The 16,530-nt window shown below is 41.3% G+C and overlaps 2 protein-coding genes across 6 annotated transcripts in view; one reads left to right on the top strand and one right to left on the bottom strand.

The window, feature by feature from the left end:
- Nucleotides 1–10,846, top strand: part of mtdhb (metadherin b) — a 12,234-nt gene extending 1,388 nt beyond the window's left edge. The window contains exons 2-13 of one of the 3 annotated variants that reach the window (XM_053227966.1): nt 1,096–1,224; nt 2,978–3,062; nt 3,311–3,805; nt 5,063–5,107; nt 6,221–6,352; nt 6,952–7,011; nt 7,722–7,796; nt 8,350–8,453; nt 8,633–8,743; nt 8,900–8,968; nt 9,118–9,205; nt 9,376–10,846. In XM_053227966.1, coding sequence (XP_053083941.1) covers nt 1,096–1,224; nt 2,978–3,062; nt 3,311–3,805; nt 5,063–5,107; nt 6,221–6,352; nt 6,952–7,011; nt 7,722–7,796; nt 8,350–8,453; nt 8,633–8,743; nt 8,900–8,968; nt 9,118–9,205; nt 9,376–9,443 — 1,461 coding nt within the window. In that variant the 3' untranslated portion in view covers nt 9,444–10,846. Of the gene's footprint in view, nt 1–1,092; nt 1,225–2,977; nt 3,063–3,310; nt 3,806–5,062; nt 5,108–6,220; nt 6,353–6,951; nt 7,012–7,721; nt 7,797–8,349; nt 8,454–8,632; nt 8,744–8,899; nt 8,969–9,117; nt 9,206–9,375 lie in introns of all 3 variants that reach the window. The other 2 variants (XM_053227967.1, XM_053227965.1) reach the window with 2 other exon arrangements.
- A 919-nt stretch (nt 10,847–11,765) lies between these two features.
- The window catches only part of si:dkey-199f5.8 (beta-1,4-galactosyltransferase 3), a 31,358-nt gene continuing 26,593 nt past the window's right edge, over nt 11,766–16,530 (bottom strand). For all 3 annotated transcript variants that reach the window (XM_034298117.2, XM_053227971.1, XM_053227972.1), the window contains 2 exons: nt 16,166–16,270; nt 11,766–15,876 (listed from right to left, as the gene is read on the bottom strand). In XM_034298117.2, the coding sequence (XP_034154008.2) occupies nt 15,681–15,876; nt 16,166–16,270 (301 nt within the window). In that variant the 3' untranslated portion in view covers nt 11,766–15,680. The remainder of the gene's footprint in view (nt 15,877–16,165; nt 16,271–16,530) is intronic.

The raw sequence follows: 16,530 nt of genomic DNA, 5'->3' as shown, positions 1-16,530 counted from the left end.
CCTCTTCCTCACCTTCATCCTCATCCTCATCCTGATTTTCATCCTCATCTCCATTCTCATTTTCATCTTCAATCCTCATCTTCATCCTCATCTACATCATCATCTTCATCTGCACCTTCATCTTCATCTGCACCATCATCCTCATTTTCATCCTCATCTACATCATCATCCTCATCTTCATCCTCATCTTCATCTGCACCATCATCCTCATTTTCATCTTCATCCTCATCTACATCATCATCCTCATCTTCATCTGCACCATCATCCTCATTTTCATCTTCATCCTCATCTTCATCTGCACCATCATCCTCATTTTCATCTTCATCCTCATCTACATCATCATCCTCATCTTCATCTGCACCTTCATCCTCATTTTCATCTTCATCCTCATCTACATCATCATCCTCATCTTCATCTGCACCATCATCCTCATTTTCATCATCATCCTCATCTTCATCTGCACCATCATCCTCATTTTCATCTTCATCCTCATCTGCATCATCATCCTCATCTTCATCTGCACCATCATCCTCATTTTCATCTTCATCCTCATCTTCATCTGCACCATCATCCTCATTTTCATCTTCATCCTCATCTTCATCTGCACCATCATTCTCATTTTCATCTTCATCCTCATCTTCATCTGCACCATCATCCTCATTTTCATCTTCATCCTCATCTTCATCTGCACCTTCATCCTCATTTTCATCATCATCCTCATCTTCATCTGCACCATCATCCTCATTTTCATCTTCATCCTCATCTACATCATCATCCTCATCTTCATCTGCACCATCATCCTCATTTTCATCTTCATCCTCATCTTCATCTGCACCATCATCCTCATTTTCAACTTCATCCTCATCTTCATCTGCACCATCATCCTCATTTTCATCTTCATCCTCATCTTCATCTGCACCATCATCCTCATTTTCATCTTCATCCTCATCTTCATCTGCACCATCATCCTCATTTTCATCATCCTCATCTTCATCTGCACCTTCATCCTCATTTTCATCTGTCATAGTCTCGTATTCCTCATGCAGTGCACGAGGCAGAATGTTGAACCTGATGAGTGTGATTGCGTTGCAGAAGGCGCAGAGGAATGGCCTGGCTGTTGACCTGGAGGAGGAGCTAAAGCCGGCGGAGACACAGAACCAGAACCAGAACCTGAACCAGAACCAGAGCGAGAGTCCAGATCCAGCTGGGGGGAAAAGTGATAAGGTATATAATCAAGAATCAAAAAGAAATAAAACAATAAATAAAACACCAGACAGAGGCACAGCCGGGGTTCTGAGCACACGGCTCACATTAGGGCCTTTCGCACCGCTTTAGCTCCAGAACTAAATTTACGGTACTAAAGTACTGGGCGATTTTGCGTGAACTATTTCCCAGTACCGTTTAAAGGGCTGCATTCGCACCGAAAGCGGGCGCTAGGAAGTGACGTAAGCCGGTCGACAGCGACGTCATTTGAGGCGCGTTCAACAACGGAAACAAAGAAGAACAACGTAAACAACTGGAGGATGGAGGACGCTGTGATCGGAGCTGTGCTTTTGTCGTGTCTCGCGGGTTTCACAATAATGGACATGGAATGTCGATGTACACGTAAAGCAATTGAAAGAACGGTACGTTTACACGGCGTTTTAAATCATGGCGGGTGACGGCGTTTTCCTACGCGTTTGGCCAATCAGCGTCTACTTACGTCACGGATAGTACCAGTTGTTAGAGGTTAGACCCTGCTCCGGAGTAGGAGCTCATCTGGTTCTCGAAAAAGGCAGTCGGGACTAAAATCGCACCCAGGTCCGGAGGTGCGAAAACACCAAAAAGTGGGTAGTTCCACAATTAGTTCAGGTACTATGAAAAGGTTCCTGCAGTGCGAAAGGCCCTATTGTGTGTGATTGCAGAATGACGTTGTGATGTTTTGTTCCAAATCACATCCTAGTGCACGACATAGAACACAACACACCACGGAGACAAACACACACCACTTTACTCAGTGAAACCGAAAACGTGAAACCGTCGCCTCTACGTCCTATATAGTGCACTCTATATCCAAATTAAAGCCATGTTTAAGCAACGTGTAGATGGATGGATGGAAAGAACGTATCTAGTGATGGATGTTTAAGTGTAAATATTATATAAAAGCTTCTACACTCTAATTAGTGGTGCTTATGTAGAGAGTAAGGAAGCTACGTAAAGGAAGGAAACAACCTCCAGACCGCATTCAGTCCACATTATGATCACTAGGTAGGGACAAAAAACACACACAATTTATGTTTGTTTAGTAAAAAAAAAGTGTAAAAAGGTGTGCGTGTGTGTGTGAACGTGTTCAGTAGTCAACGACTCAGAAACAGAAGAAAGAAAGGAAGGACGAACGTTGGTCTGAAAGTAGCAGCTGCTAGTTTCATGTTTCCTCGTCATGTGCAGAGGCAGCAGATCTGCGGGACTCGTGCCATGATGTTACAGATACACTCATAACCGTGTCGGATTAAAGCCCAGGTCTTCCTGGGTCACAGGGGGCGGAGCTTACGTTATAATCGCATCGTAATTCAACGTACGACATCAGAATTCAACGTACGATGTCATAATTCTGTTCAAATACACCCTGGATCTTAATAATGAACGCTTAGGAAACATGATCTAAGCTAACATTATCCAGCTAAAACGTTAAGTAAACATTATTAAAACTACTGATCATGTAAATATTATAAATGATTGCGTGAATGAAATCATTTTTATTTAACTTCACATCTACATCTATAATTTTAGATAAACTGAAAGAAGAAGAAAACTTCATGATTCTGCATGAATTTCTTTATTTCTGGCCCTGAAATTAGCCCCTCCCCCTAGCTGATGCAGGCTAAATTGTTAACTGTTACTAAGCCCCGCCCCTTCGTGATTTCTGAAACGACTCGGGAGAAGAACGCTAAAGGAGAAGGAGTGTTGTTAAAGATTTTTATGCACGTCTCGTTTTTAGGGAAAGAAGAACAAGAAGAAGGCGAAAGCATCGGTGAAGGAAACGAAGTCTCCGTCGACGTCGGAGCACAAAGAGCCAGAGGAAGGTAACGACGTCCGTTCAGGGTTCCGCTTCATCGCATCACGTTTGTGTGATTGCGAATTCTCCCTCGCTTCTGAGCTTGGATACGAAAAAGTGAACTATCCAGCTTCGAGTAACTTCATGCTAGCTATGCTCACTCTCTTTCAGATCCAGTTGTGTTAGCTAGCTAAATGTAACCATGACAACGCTTAGCGTAGTGAATGATATATGTGTGTGTGTGTGTGTGTGTGTGTGTGTGTGTGTTTCCTTCAGCAGGAACCTGGGAGACGAAAGTGAGTCACCGAGAGAAGCGACAGCAGCTGAGGAAGGATAAAGGAGCGGGAGATGAGTCGGGCAGTCCCGGAGGAACGGAGCCGAGGGCTAACGCTGCAAACACGGAACACACGGCCGCTGTGGAGGAACCTAAAATCATCCTGACACCATCTGTAACCTCCAACGCCACCAAGACCTCCAACGCCAACACCACCAGGACCACCAACACCAAGACCTCCAACACCACCACCACCAAGACTTCCAACACCAACAACACCACCAACACCACCAACACCAAGACTTCCAACACCACCAACACCACCAACGCCACCACCACCAAGACCTCCAACACCAACAACACCACCACCACCAAGACCTCCACCACCACCACCACCAACTCCAAGACCACCAAAAACACCAAGACCACCACCGCTCCTGCACCTAAAGCTCAGAAGAACGGTCAGAGAACCCAGCAGGGGGTTCCACCGGGAGAACGTAAGCTCTGTCGTAGCCTGGTCTGAACGTTCACGATCGTTGCTAGTAGCGTAAACAACACAAGAGTAGCGTAGCTTTAACGTAGCCTGAAGATATAACGTAAATATTTACACCTTCCTATTATGTCGAGAAAATATCGTTTCACGATAAACGATATTCAGCTCACAAACTGCCGACTGGACGATAACACTCGCGTGAACGTCTGCAAAATCATTTTATTTATGAAAGATAAATAAATAAATATTAAGTGCTGAAAAGTTGGAGAAAAGAAGTAAAAAGTTTTAAAAATAAATAATAAAATTATGGTTTTAGAGATTAAATACAAAACTGAAACACTGCTGCTTCAGGTAAGTTTTTATTTATGAAAGATAAATAAAGTTGGAGAATTAAAAATTACTAAAATTATTAAAAATTATTAAAAAAACAATTAAAAAGCTTTTTTAAAAAAAATAATAATAAAATTATGATAATAAAATTATGGTTTTAGAGATTAAATACAAAACTGAAACACTGCTGCTTCAGGTAAGTTTGTTATTAAATTTATTTTCTAAAAAATAAAAATAATAAAAATCTTTTTTTTAATTTTTATTTATGAAAGATAAATAAAGTTGGAGAAAACAATTAAAAAGCTTTTTAAAATAATAATAATAATAAAATTATGATAATAATAATAAAGTTATGGTTTTAGAGATTAAATACAAAATTGAAACACTGCTGCTTCCGGTAAGTTTGTAATTAAATTTATTTTCTAAAAATAAATAAATAAATATTTTTAACAGTATCAGGAATTCTCAGAAAAGCGTATCATGACGTAATTTATCACGATATCGATCTTGTATCGTCACATCGCCGAGCCTCAGCGCAATGTTCCCTGTAAACAAAACTATCCGATCGTTTTGTTCAAATTGTGCAAACGTGCATGTTTATTGAATATTGAATATTTTTATTTCGTGAGTAGCGTAATGACTTCTTTACGCAGGACGTAGGTTTGTGGTCTGTGATTCTCCGCATGTGAAAGTACTTTCTGAAATACTGCTGCATTCGAATAAAACCCCATAACCTGGAATTTTCAAACAAAAAAACAACAAAAAAAACCAAAGTAGTAACGTGGAATCAAAATGGCCGCTCGGAGCCTGAGCAGTAACCTGGAATTCTCTCCTGCTGCTGAGTTTAACGCAGCGTTATCTCATTATCTCATTATCTCATTATCTCAGGCAGCGTAACGAGCTCTTTCCTCCTCTTTCTATCTCTCTACAGACGAGCCTCCTGTTGCTGAAGTGACCCGTGCCGTCATTCCACCAGGTAACACACACACACACACACACACACACACACACACACACACACACTCTTCACTACACTCCTACATCACTGTAACTGGTGTTCGCTTCCTCCACACTGCACGCTGTTATTATTATTTCAACTCGGAGCGAAACGTCCACAGCGTCCATTTTACACCACAGCGTCCCTTCAACTTCCTTCAACCTGTGACATTTTCCTTCTTTAGTTTTGCACCTGAGGCTAATGTTGCTAACAAACACTAGAAGTTTATAGCCTCCAGTTTAGCGTCGCACAAACAGCAGGTCTGAATCCTCACACGTTCTCCTCGAGTTAGAGCTGAAGCGATATCACCGCTTTCACTTCCGATACCAAGACGCAGCCTTGAGCGTCAGCCGATATGCTTTATCTTTAATAACTACTAAGCTTTTTTTTTAAAAAAAAAATACACAGCTAAAAACACAACCTAGACCAAACCACAGCTTTATTTATACAGCAAATATAATTTAAAAAATACAATCAGCTTCCTAAATAAACATTTTCCGAATCCAATTCCAATCTTTTCCGTTCTTTTTTTTCCCTCGCGTTATCACCCCGATGCTGATCCTGAGTATCGGCTCGGTCCCGTGTCTACCTCAGAAACATCATTTGTCTCAATCGCTGCTAAAGTACGAGCCCCGCCTCCAGAGTTTAGGCCACGCCCCCAGTTTGAGCCCCTGAACACAGCGTGACGGTTTCGCGCACCGTGCTACACTGGAGGATGTAAGCTCACGTTACTTGTTAGCAGCGTGAGCTCAGGTGCAAAACTTCTAAATATCGAGGATATTTTATCGTTTGTTTGACGTGGATCTTGTCTATAAATGACACGTTTTAACCCAAAGCGTTATTACGGAGGTGAATTAAAGGTCATGAGGTGAATTAAAGGTCATGTGATGAAGCGCTTAGTGATGTAATTACGTGATAAAATTGCAGTAGAATACGAGAAGATTGCAGTAAACACGCTTCATCACATGACCTTTATATATATATAGAATATATGATCTCAGACCATCATAGTAACATGCGTGTGTGTGTGTGTGTGTGTGTGTGTGTGTGTGTGCGTGCGTGCGTGTGTGTGTGTGTGTGTGCGCTCCTCAGTGTCTCGCGCGTGGGACGTGATGACCGCGAACGGATCAGGATCTTGGGATCTGGGCATGTCGGTTCCTCCTCACACACAGACCTGGAACAGCGTGAAGTCCGAAGCGTCCGTCTGGCCTCAGGACATGGAGGGTAAATCACACCGCTGAATTCTGCATTCTGATTGGTCAGGAGGTGTTGATTCATTTTCTATAACAGCAGCTCTGACAGTAGTGCAGGTTTATATTAATACGTTATTGTTTCTATAGTAACAGGGACTCGTACTGCGAACGCTCCACTGATAATAAACACAGAATCGTAGATGTTTATGTAACATTTAGGGAAGGAGTCTCCAGTGTCAGCGCTTTGTAACAGTCAGAGGTAAAGCTGGAACTTTAAGTTTTTCGACGTCTTCAGAACAGGAGTTTACGCTTCTTTGCGGTTTCTCAGTAAAATGCGTAACAAGCTGCGATTTCTTTCCTCTTATTAACTTTAAGAGAGAGAATAAAGAGAGGCTGGTGAGAGAACGAGTGTTTATAGCTGCTATAACGTAAGCGACAACAGGAAGTAACTATAAATTAGTAGAAATGTGTAACTGTTGGTAAGTCGCTGTGGTGTAAGAGGAATAAAACACTTGGGGACGTGCTGTTACAGGACAATAATCAGCCTCAGGTGCTCACGCCGCTCTGTGTAGAAACGTTAACATTAAAGTTGACAGGAAGGAAATTTGAAGTTGTTTGTGTTTGTTTAAGGCTCGTGGATGATCGTAGACGGTTCTCACATTCCGGTCTCGCTCCACGGAATGACTGCAGGTAAGAGACGTAAAGTAAAATATTATAATTATTTATTACTGTCTTATCTGATGATTATCTTTATTTAAAGTAGATCGTTACCACGATGAGTGAATCTCTTCCGCTCGATCTGAGGGTTTAATTCATCTTCTGTTCCTTCATCTTCAGAAACCATTTCATCCTGTTTTTATAAATATATTTACTTATTATATATCTGGAGAATTTCATCCAACTTCCTCAGCTTCATGTTGCACAGAATTATACACCTGCACTTTATCAGCCCCATCTTTATATCCTCAGATTATATATTAATACCTTTTTTTAATACTTTCCCATTTTCTAACTCTGTGTAAACTCTATTTTATGTCACAGACAGCTGTAAAGAGCATTTCACGACACGTCGCACTGTGTACGATTTGTGTGTGTGACAGTTTGATTTTAATTTAACCCTGTGAGCTGTAGAGCCCCCCGGTGGACGCTGACGGTGTTGCGGCGTGAAATGATTTCACTTGTTAAAGCATCAGGGTTTGAAGATTGTGTTTCTGATTATTTTAGTCCAGCTCTCAGTCACGCTGCGATTTGTGAACTGTTGAGTTGCTCAGATTTTCCGGCTGCAGGTTGTTAAAGAGTAGAAACATTGGCGGAAATAATTCTTCTAAGCCCTGAAACAATGATATTCCTCTCTCTCTCCCTCCCTCTGTGTGTGTGTGTGTGTGTGTGTGTGTGTGTAGGTGTTGAAGCGACGGTTGTTCCTGAGCGACCCTGGGCGTGTCCAGCCCCCGTGGATGACGAGTGGTCTGGACCCAGTGAGTGCAATAATAATAATAATAATAATAATAATAATAATAGCAAAAATATAATAGCAAGAAAGTGCAGTAAATAAAACTTTTTAATTTTACATTTAAATTTTAATTAATATTTAATACAATGTTTAATATTGCATTTATTATAAATTTAATATTAATATTATATTTCAATTAGGCTTAATATTTATCATTTTAATATTCACAGAATTTTCTGATTTATTTATTTATTTATTTTTGGTCAGTTTACAGCAAGGATGAACGTAATAATTGTTTAGTTTTTTTCTTTACTAATATTATTCATCTAAATTCATGTTAATTCATTTGCGTGAATTGAATGAGTTTGTTGTTTTTGTTTGTTTGTTTTTTAATAAATATAGAATAAATCCATAAACGCTACTGTTAGAAGCACGCAACGCATGAAGTGGAAACACAATAAATGATAAGCGTGAAGCCGGGATTCATCGACGTTAAAATAACTTTTTAAAGTTTAACTTTATAAAACGTTTTAAATTTGTGCATAACGTTTGCTCTGTGTGTGTGTGTGTGTGTATAGACAGCGGTTCTGCAGATCCGGCGTCGGATTACTGCGCCCCGTGTGAGGAGTGGGGGAATTACGAGGAGCCAGCAGGTGGCGCTGTTTCTCCTGACGAGCCTCAGGTCAGTTTTTTTTAAACCTCAGGGAAAAAGAAACACACGTGAAGAATAAAGGCGACGCGCTCCGGTGTGCTGCTGCGTGTTCACTCCATAGCGCACTTCCATACGTAGTGCAGTATTTCACAGGGTTGTTCATGTAGGGTGGTGAGCGTTAACGTTTTCCTTTCATCCGCGTCACACAGGATTCCGATCCGGAAAAGGACAAAGACGAACCTGCGGCTCCGGGAAGCAGCAAAGCCAAGAAGAAGAAGAAGAAAAAGAAGAAAGCGGAGGAGGCTGGAAGTGCTGCTCAGGTGAAGCTCCGCCCCCAAACACACACACACACACACACACACACACACACAGCATCTGGAAATACTGCAGCAATAAATTCATAAATGAGCAAAGCATTATTAGCTTCTTTTTTTTTTCTTTTAAATTAAAAGATACGCTTTCTTTTTGATTGACAGATGGAGGTGGAAGTGGGCGTGGCTAAAGACCAGAACACTGCAGGGAACATTTTGCCTAAAACCACAAAAGTGAGCCGTTATTAATGTTTAATTAACAAGTTATTTAGTGCACAATGTTAAACTGGTGGTCATAAGGTTTTGTTACTCGTTAGCAGCATTTTTACTCGTGTGTGCGCGTGTGCGTGTGTGCGCGCGTGTGTGTGTGTGTGTGTGTGTAGGAGCAGGAAATCGTGGTTTCTCCTCGAGTCCCGCTGAAACCGACTGAACCTGAGGCTCCGCCCAAAAACACAGCTCCGCCCACTCAGAGTGAGTCAGCTGACAGAAAATCCAAAATGGCTGCCTATGTTACATGTACAGCCCTATAGAGGAAGTAGGGAGGAAAGTGTAATCGTAACTTCATGCTAATGCTAATCTGTGACGTTATCCTTGCTAGCATGACCTCTGACCATTTTCTCGTCTCGTCTCGTCTCCACCAGAGAAACCTGAGGAGAGCTGGGAATCTCCGAAACAGGTCAAGAAGAAGAAGGCGCGGAGAGAAACATGAGCGCGGATTTCAGGAAGAAACGTCGATATGCAAACGTCCAGGATTTCAGAGAGACTGCGAGTCGTGCTTCGGGTGGATTAGCGCGCTAACGTGAGCGCGAGTCTCCGTGCATTCGGACAGCAAACAGTGTAACATATCAGTCCTGTGGGTGTGCTGTACATCAGGCATGTGCTGATAATCATTTCATATCACGATATTCCGCTAACATTTCATCACGGTTAACGATAATATCGTGACGTTGTCGTGGATCAAAGATTAGAAAATTGTGAGATTTTACTGTTCGGAATAAAGACGGCTTCAAGTTTTTAAATGCTAAATTGTCTTCGCTGCTAAATATCGTGATGTATCGTCCACCGATAATCAGCACATGCCTGACGTACACTTTAATAAAATGTCTTTTTTTTTCCCTTTTTGAGTGATTAATTAGGTTAATTTATAATTCTGTAGTGAATCTGACGACATCTTGTTTAGTTTTGGGTTAATTTTTTGGTTTTGTTTTAAAAAAAAAAAAAAAAGAAAATTTCAGGAAAAAAAATGAAACGTCCACAACGTCTCACTCGTCTCTAAATGTAGCCAATCAGCGTCAAGTTTTTACGGTTTTAGTTTTGGAAAGTCCTGGAGCTACGAAGTTAAAAGTTAACATAGCTAACGTGTTATAGAAGTCTGTCATTCAAAAAGTTTTCAAAAAAAAGAAAAAAAAAACTCAATTTCATACACTTGCTTAAAATGACATCGTAAAACTTTCATAATCTCATTTCTTAAAATTAATGGATGTTAAAAATATTAGCAAAAACTGTTTGTTTACATATCGATAGTTTAGCGGTTAACGTTACCATCTTCTGGAGGCGGAGCCTAGAGGAGTGGAGTGATAGCGAATTCAGTATTTCGTCTGATCGACTGCATTTAGCGTAAACGGGACGCGGTGGACGTTTAATTTTTAGCCGTTATGTTTCTGAAGGACTGACGTAGTTACAGCGGTAAATATTTCGTTCGGTTTTGTATGCGGTAAAAGCCATACGTGGAACGTTAAACGTAGACGTTGTTTTCTATACGAGTTCTAATAGACACGTGTCGCCTGTTAAACCCGTGTGGTAAACTCCGCCCACTTTCCCCCCCCTCATTTGCATGTGTAATTTGTTTTTAACCCGTGACCGTGCTCAGGCTCTGTAAAAATGAAAAGAAAACGGTGAGTCACGTGATCGAACGGCGTTTCCCCGGACCTCGCGCTGTTTTTTTTTTTTTTCTGTTTTTTTTCGGTAATGCGACGGAACTCCGATGCCTTAACGTGGCGTGTGCGCAGTGACAGCGTCGTGGCCGTCTGTCCGCTGCATGCACTTTTCCTCCTCTGTGCATTCTGTCCATCATCATCTCATTAAATAAACGTGGATTCTTTGCAAACTCGCTTCCTGACTGTTGGTTTGTTTGTTTATTTATTTATTTAGCTTTTTTTTTACACAAATTTATTTATTTTATACACAAATGCTAGCGCCCTGTTCAGACGGGATTAGTGTTCCATGTGGAGGTGTGTGATGTAATTATTCCCGGAGTATCTCTGGGATTTTACGTCAAGATCACGTATTTTACCTTCGATAAACCGAGCAGGAGAAATAACTGCAGGTTTTATACCCGTCTGAACCGAAATGTCGGTAAAGATCCTGTAAGAGAAAAGGTTTTGCGTTAATTCTTCGGTATAAAGACATTTTTCTCTCGTCTCAGGTAAGGTATTGCGCTTATTAAATTAAACTGCAAATTTGTTTATATTTTGGAAAATAGAAATAAATTTGTTAGAAATTACAGCAGGGAGGTACAAACAAAAATAAAAAACGCTACATCCGGTTTAGGCCACGCCCACTCCAGATTTAACGCTGCATTCTATTTACCTCAGAAGCGGAAACTCAGAATTTGGAATGACGTCATTGTCGACCTCCATGTTTGTCTTTTTTTAGCTACATGCTATGTTTACTTCCGTATTTAACAAGTGAATACATCTAAAGCTGATACGTGTGTATACAGTAAAACTCGTTTAAAGGTAAGAAGTGTTGCTGCGTTTACTGCTGATGCTCTGAGCGGCCATTTTGCTTCGTCGTCACTTGCTGAACTCTGAGTCGAGGAGACCGTCCCGGAATTCCGAGTTTGGGGAACGTTTTCTTTTGTTTTTCCAAGTTAGTCGAATACACCATGAATCTGGATGTAGATAATCGTCATTTTACACACCTAACACACAGACACACTTACTTTCATATGAATCTGTAAACATTTTTAAATTACATCACAACAATTTACATATTTTACTTTACAAAAGTAAACATCACAGAAATGGGACAGTTTGATAAACATTTACTTTATTAATCTTTATTATAAGGCCACTATGTAACCATGTGCAGAATTTATTACAAAAATAATCACAATGTCCCTCTACCACCAAAAATCACAATCACCCAAATTCTCTCTCACACACACACACACACACACACACACACACACACTCACTCACTCAAATGTAGGCACGTTTAGATAAAACACTCCATCAGCGTGGAGCTCGGTGCACACACCAGGCGTGTCGATCATCATCACGATTATATCATGATATTTAACGCACGGTACGGAGGCAAATCATTACGGAGCGAAGTCAAATCCCATAATTCCACAATCGTGATGATATCGTACACCGTGACTAAAAAGTTCGTTATTGTGATATGAAAAACGAGATCGACGTTGAAACCCGGCGTTGGTTCAAAACATGACGAGGACAAACCCTCGGTCTCCGTAGCAACTGTGACGGTTAGATAACCCTCGAAGACACTGACGCGGAACGCAACACGACACGACACGACGCAAGGCATCCCTGGGTCAACAAGGGGTGGAGCTTAAGTTAAACTTGGTCAGCATATGTGATCAGCTTGATGACATCACCACTAGGTTCGCTTCTTCGTCTCGACAGAGAAATACTGGTTTAATTACAAATTACGACAACTTTAGCTTTGCCGGTCAGCTCACGTTAGCACTGAAACGTTATGTTAGCTGAAACGTTATAAAGTGTAATTAACATCGGTACTTTGTGCTAAGCCGAAGAAGTGAAAAAGAGAAACTAGTGGTGATTTAATGCGAGCAATCTCGTGCTTCATGTTTATCTGGATAACTTAAACCACTTTTAGGCTAACTGGAGAAAGTTCAATATTCAATAACTTTCGAAGTCTAAAAATAAAAACGCAAACAATCAGCACTCGATATGTATAAAGACACTTGAACTAACGGCTTAACGCCAAACCTAAAGGAGATGTGCCCTAAATAGGTTCCCTACGCTAGCAGCGGTACCTGAAACGACACCCTGGGCCCTGCTCGTTACCGCCATCGGTGATAACGACGTCTGGATGTTTAGCGTTTTCAGAGTGTGTGTTACAGTCGTCCAGTTATTCCCCTTCATCTATTACATTAACTCATTCATAACTAAAAGTGGTCACAAGCTTATTAGAAAAAAAAAAAAAAAACTATACAAAACATACTAATGTGATGCATTATGGGAACTGAAAACGCAATAAATCAGATTTACGATCAGGTAAAAAATCAGATATTAGCATCGTACGAATAAAAACGTTTAAGGAGGCATGTGCCGATAAACAGGTGCACAACCTAACTGCAATTTTCTTTTGGAAACCTGAAATATTATCACTCTCTCTGCGCTCGTTCAGGAGGAAGCGACAGGAATACGTCCGTTATTTTATTTTAACTTTAGGTCGTGTTCGTTATCGTTATTTTAATGTTTACATTCCTGGGGCTTTCTTCGAAGTGTCGGAGAAGTCCCATGATTCTGTTCGGCACAAAAAGTTTAATCAAAAAAAAAAGCTAGATGGAATCTTCGCTTCAGCTGAGGAACACGTTCACGCTGCGATGACGTGACGATATCGTAAACGGTCATAAAAAAAAAAGTTCGGTATCAAAATGGAAGAAGTCGATTACAGACGGGTAAAAAGTCCTGAAGCTGAACGTACATTACATTTCAGAGCATCGATCTGTCAGTTGTTTTTTTTTTTTTGCTTTTTTTTGCCAACGAGGAGACTCGTTATTTAGTTTACCATCAATTTGAAAAAGAAAAAAAAATTACATTACGTTAAATATGTGGCACTGCAAGGTCCATCATGTCACTGTGGAGTCCTAAAGATTTTCCCTAAACCCTAATCTCTAATCCCTAAAAACATCCAAATGGCCAAAATAGCTACAAATCACACGAAAGCCAATCGCCCGGCCCCCCACGCACATAGACACGCCCCCAGGTAAGTCGTAATTTTAACAATCGCAAATCTGTAGCTGATTTCAAAATTCCGTAACTATAACACAAATTTCACGTGTAACGTTTGCAAGATATTATTTACACATTCGTCTCGTATATAATCTCGATAGTTTGGAGCGGTACTCGGAGTCGCGGAGATGGGCGTGGCAGAAATTAGCATTGCGTAGGTTATAGTTCAAAAGAGCAATAGTAGTTGGCTAACTACCAAGCTAGCAAGCTTTGCTCTAACCAGCTAGCTATATTTAATATCCTATTTTTTGTAGCTATTAGCTATTTAGCTAGCTATTTATCTTGAGCTAATGTCCAAAAACAGCCCATTGTTGCAGCTTTAACTAAGAGTTACTCCATATTTTTATGGTGAAAAAAGTTTAATGAAGCTTATGTGATATCATTTAAGCACCGTATGTGATTTCTTGCCCCATCCTTTCAGCTTTCTGGAGCTCCTACTTGGCCACGCCCCTTTAAAACGTCACGATAGCGAATAATGTTTCGGTAAGAACTGAAATCGTAACTGTGTGCTTTAGCAATTTACAGCTAACGCTAATAATTAACTATCAAGATGTAAATTACTGTAAATATTTTGCTGTACTGTGATTCTTTTACGTCGACAAAACGTCCTAAATTACGGTTCTGATTTCTGTTTTACGAGAAAAATTACGATTTCTTTGCCACAAATCCTTTATGCAGAAAAAAACCTCCACAGCTCAGAGTGTTAAAGTTCTTCTATAAAGGCCATGATGTAGTGAGGAGAGAGAGAGAGAGAGAGAGAGAGAGAGGATGTTGTACGGATATGTAAAGCAGCAGTTGAAGTTATAAAAGTTATATATAAAAAAAAAAAAAAAAAGTCCTTTAGTCCCTAATGTTTACAGTACATGACATGTGGCGTAACATCAGGACCTCCCCTTCACCGGAGAACTCCACAGAGTCTTTACCACTCAGCTGGGACCGTGATCCATTACCCATGATCCTCTGGGCCTCAGACCTGGTGTTGTGAGACCAGGAAGTTCCTCAGGCAGTAATTAAAAATCCATAAAATTCCATGAGAAGAGAGAGAAAGAGAGACGGAGGAGTGCAGATTTGTGTTTAAGGCAACAACGGTGTGAATCTCACACTCACATTCACTCACACACACACACACACACACACACACACCTGAGCATGTGCAGAGGGGGGTGTAGGACAGTCACTGTGTTTGTGCGCACGACTGAACACACCTCCAGCGTCAATGTGTGAGAGAGAAAGAGAGAGAGAGAGAGAGAGAGAGAGAGACAGAAAGAGTGATTATAAAAGGGAGAGAGAGAATGAGAGATAGTAAGAGTATTAGAGAACGAGACAGAAAGAGAGTTAAAGTGAGAGAGGGAAAAAAAGCATTAAAGTGAGAGATTATTAGAAAGATAGACAAGGAGAGAGAATACAGAAGAGAGAAAAGAGAGTGAGTCTGAGAGTGAGAGAGAGAGACAGGAAGAGAGAGAGAGGGGGAAGAGAGAGAGAGAGAGAGAGGAAGAGAGAGAGGGGAAGAGAGAGAGAGAGAGAGAGAGAGAGAGAGAGGAAGAGAGAGAGGAAGAGAGAGAGAGGGGAGAGAGAGAGAGAGGGGAGAGAGAGAGACAGGAAGAGAGAGAGGGGGAAGAGAGAGGGAGAGAGAGAGAGAGAGAGAGAGAGAGGAAGAGAGAGAGGGGAAGAGAGAGAGAGAGGGGAGAGAGAGAGAGGAAGAGAGAGAGGAAGAGAGAGAGAGAGGGGAGAGAGAGAGAGAGGAAGAGAGAGAAGAAGAGAGAGAGAGGAAGAGAGAGAGGAAGAGATGGCACTAGAGTTTATAACCTGATTTATGCACTAAAGAGGCTCCGCCCCCAAACTACGCACTCCATTCAGACGTCGTCCCTGCACTCTCTTTGCGTGTGTGTGTGTGGTGTGTGTGTGTGTGTGTGTGTGTGTGTGTGTGGGGTCAGCGTGTGTCAGCGTCCAGGTCGGTTCTCTGCACGCTCTTTGGCCTTGGGTTTAGGGGTCAGAGGTCGCAGGCCGCGCTCGGTGCCGATGTTGACGGTGATGTTGGTGTAGAGCGGCAGGTATTCCCGGGAGAGGAGCTCGTACTCCACCGAGTGCATCCCGTCCGACTTCCACGTCTGCTGCGTCTTCGCCAACAAACTGAACCTGCACCAGAACGCAAACACGCGCGCACGCACACACGCACGCGCACACACACACACACACACAACTTTATTTTCACATTATTTACTTACTCAAAAGAAATTCACGTCACACATGGTGTAATTTTCCTCCACACTTTTAGTAAGCATGAAGCATTTTATTAAATATGAAACTGTAAAAATTAAACTTGTGTGCGTGTCCTAAAAGTGATATTGTGTTGTATCAGGTTTCAGTGTGTGTGTGTGTGTGTGTGTGTGTGTGTGTGTGTGTGTGTGTGTGTGTGTGTGAGTACCTTTTAGGGTTGACCTCGTTGCCCTCGTCCAGTTTGTGCTTGATCATCTTGTAGCGGCCGATCCTCAGAGACGGACGACTGATGGACATCCCGGCCAGAGACACGCTGAATTAGACGGAGAGAGATTGAGAGATAGAATGACAAACAAAGAAAAAAAAACGAATGAAAAATGTGAGACAGATGAAAACATAAAAAGAAGAAAAAAAAAAAAAGAAAAAAAAAGTTTCGAGAGGTTACAGCGCTTTTTCGTCCAATCAGTGCGCTTCAGTTATTAATCCGAACCCAGAACTATCCGGAACCATCTCGAGTACGTTTCTCTGTCACACAACACTACCTGTGAAGTAGAGGAGTTTATGTGGAGTGTG

This window comes from Pangasianodon hypophthalmus, chromosome 22 (genome assembly GCF_027358585.1).
Source record: "Pangasianodon hypophthalmus isolate fPanHyp1 chromosome 22, fPanHyp1.pri, whole genome shotgun sequence".
In the NCBI taxonomy this organism is placed as follows: domain Eukaryota; kingdom Metazoa; phylum Chordata; class Actinopteri; order Siluriformes; family Pangasiidae; genus Pangasianodon; species Pangasianodon hypophthalmus.
This window is presented reverse-complemented; position numbering and strand designations above follow the sequence as displayed.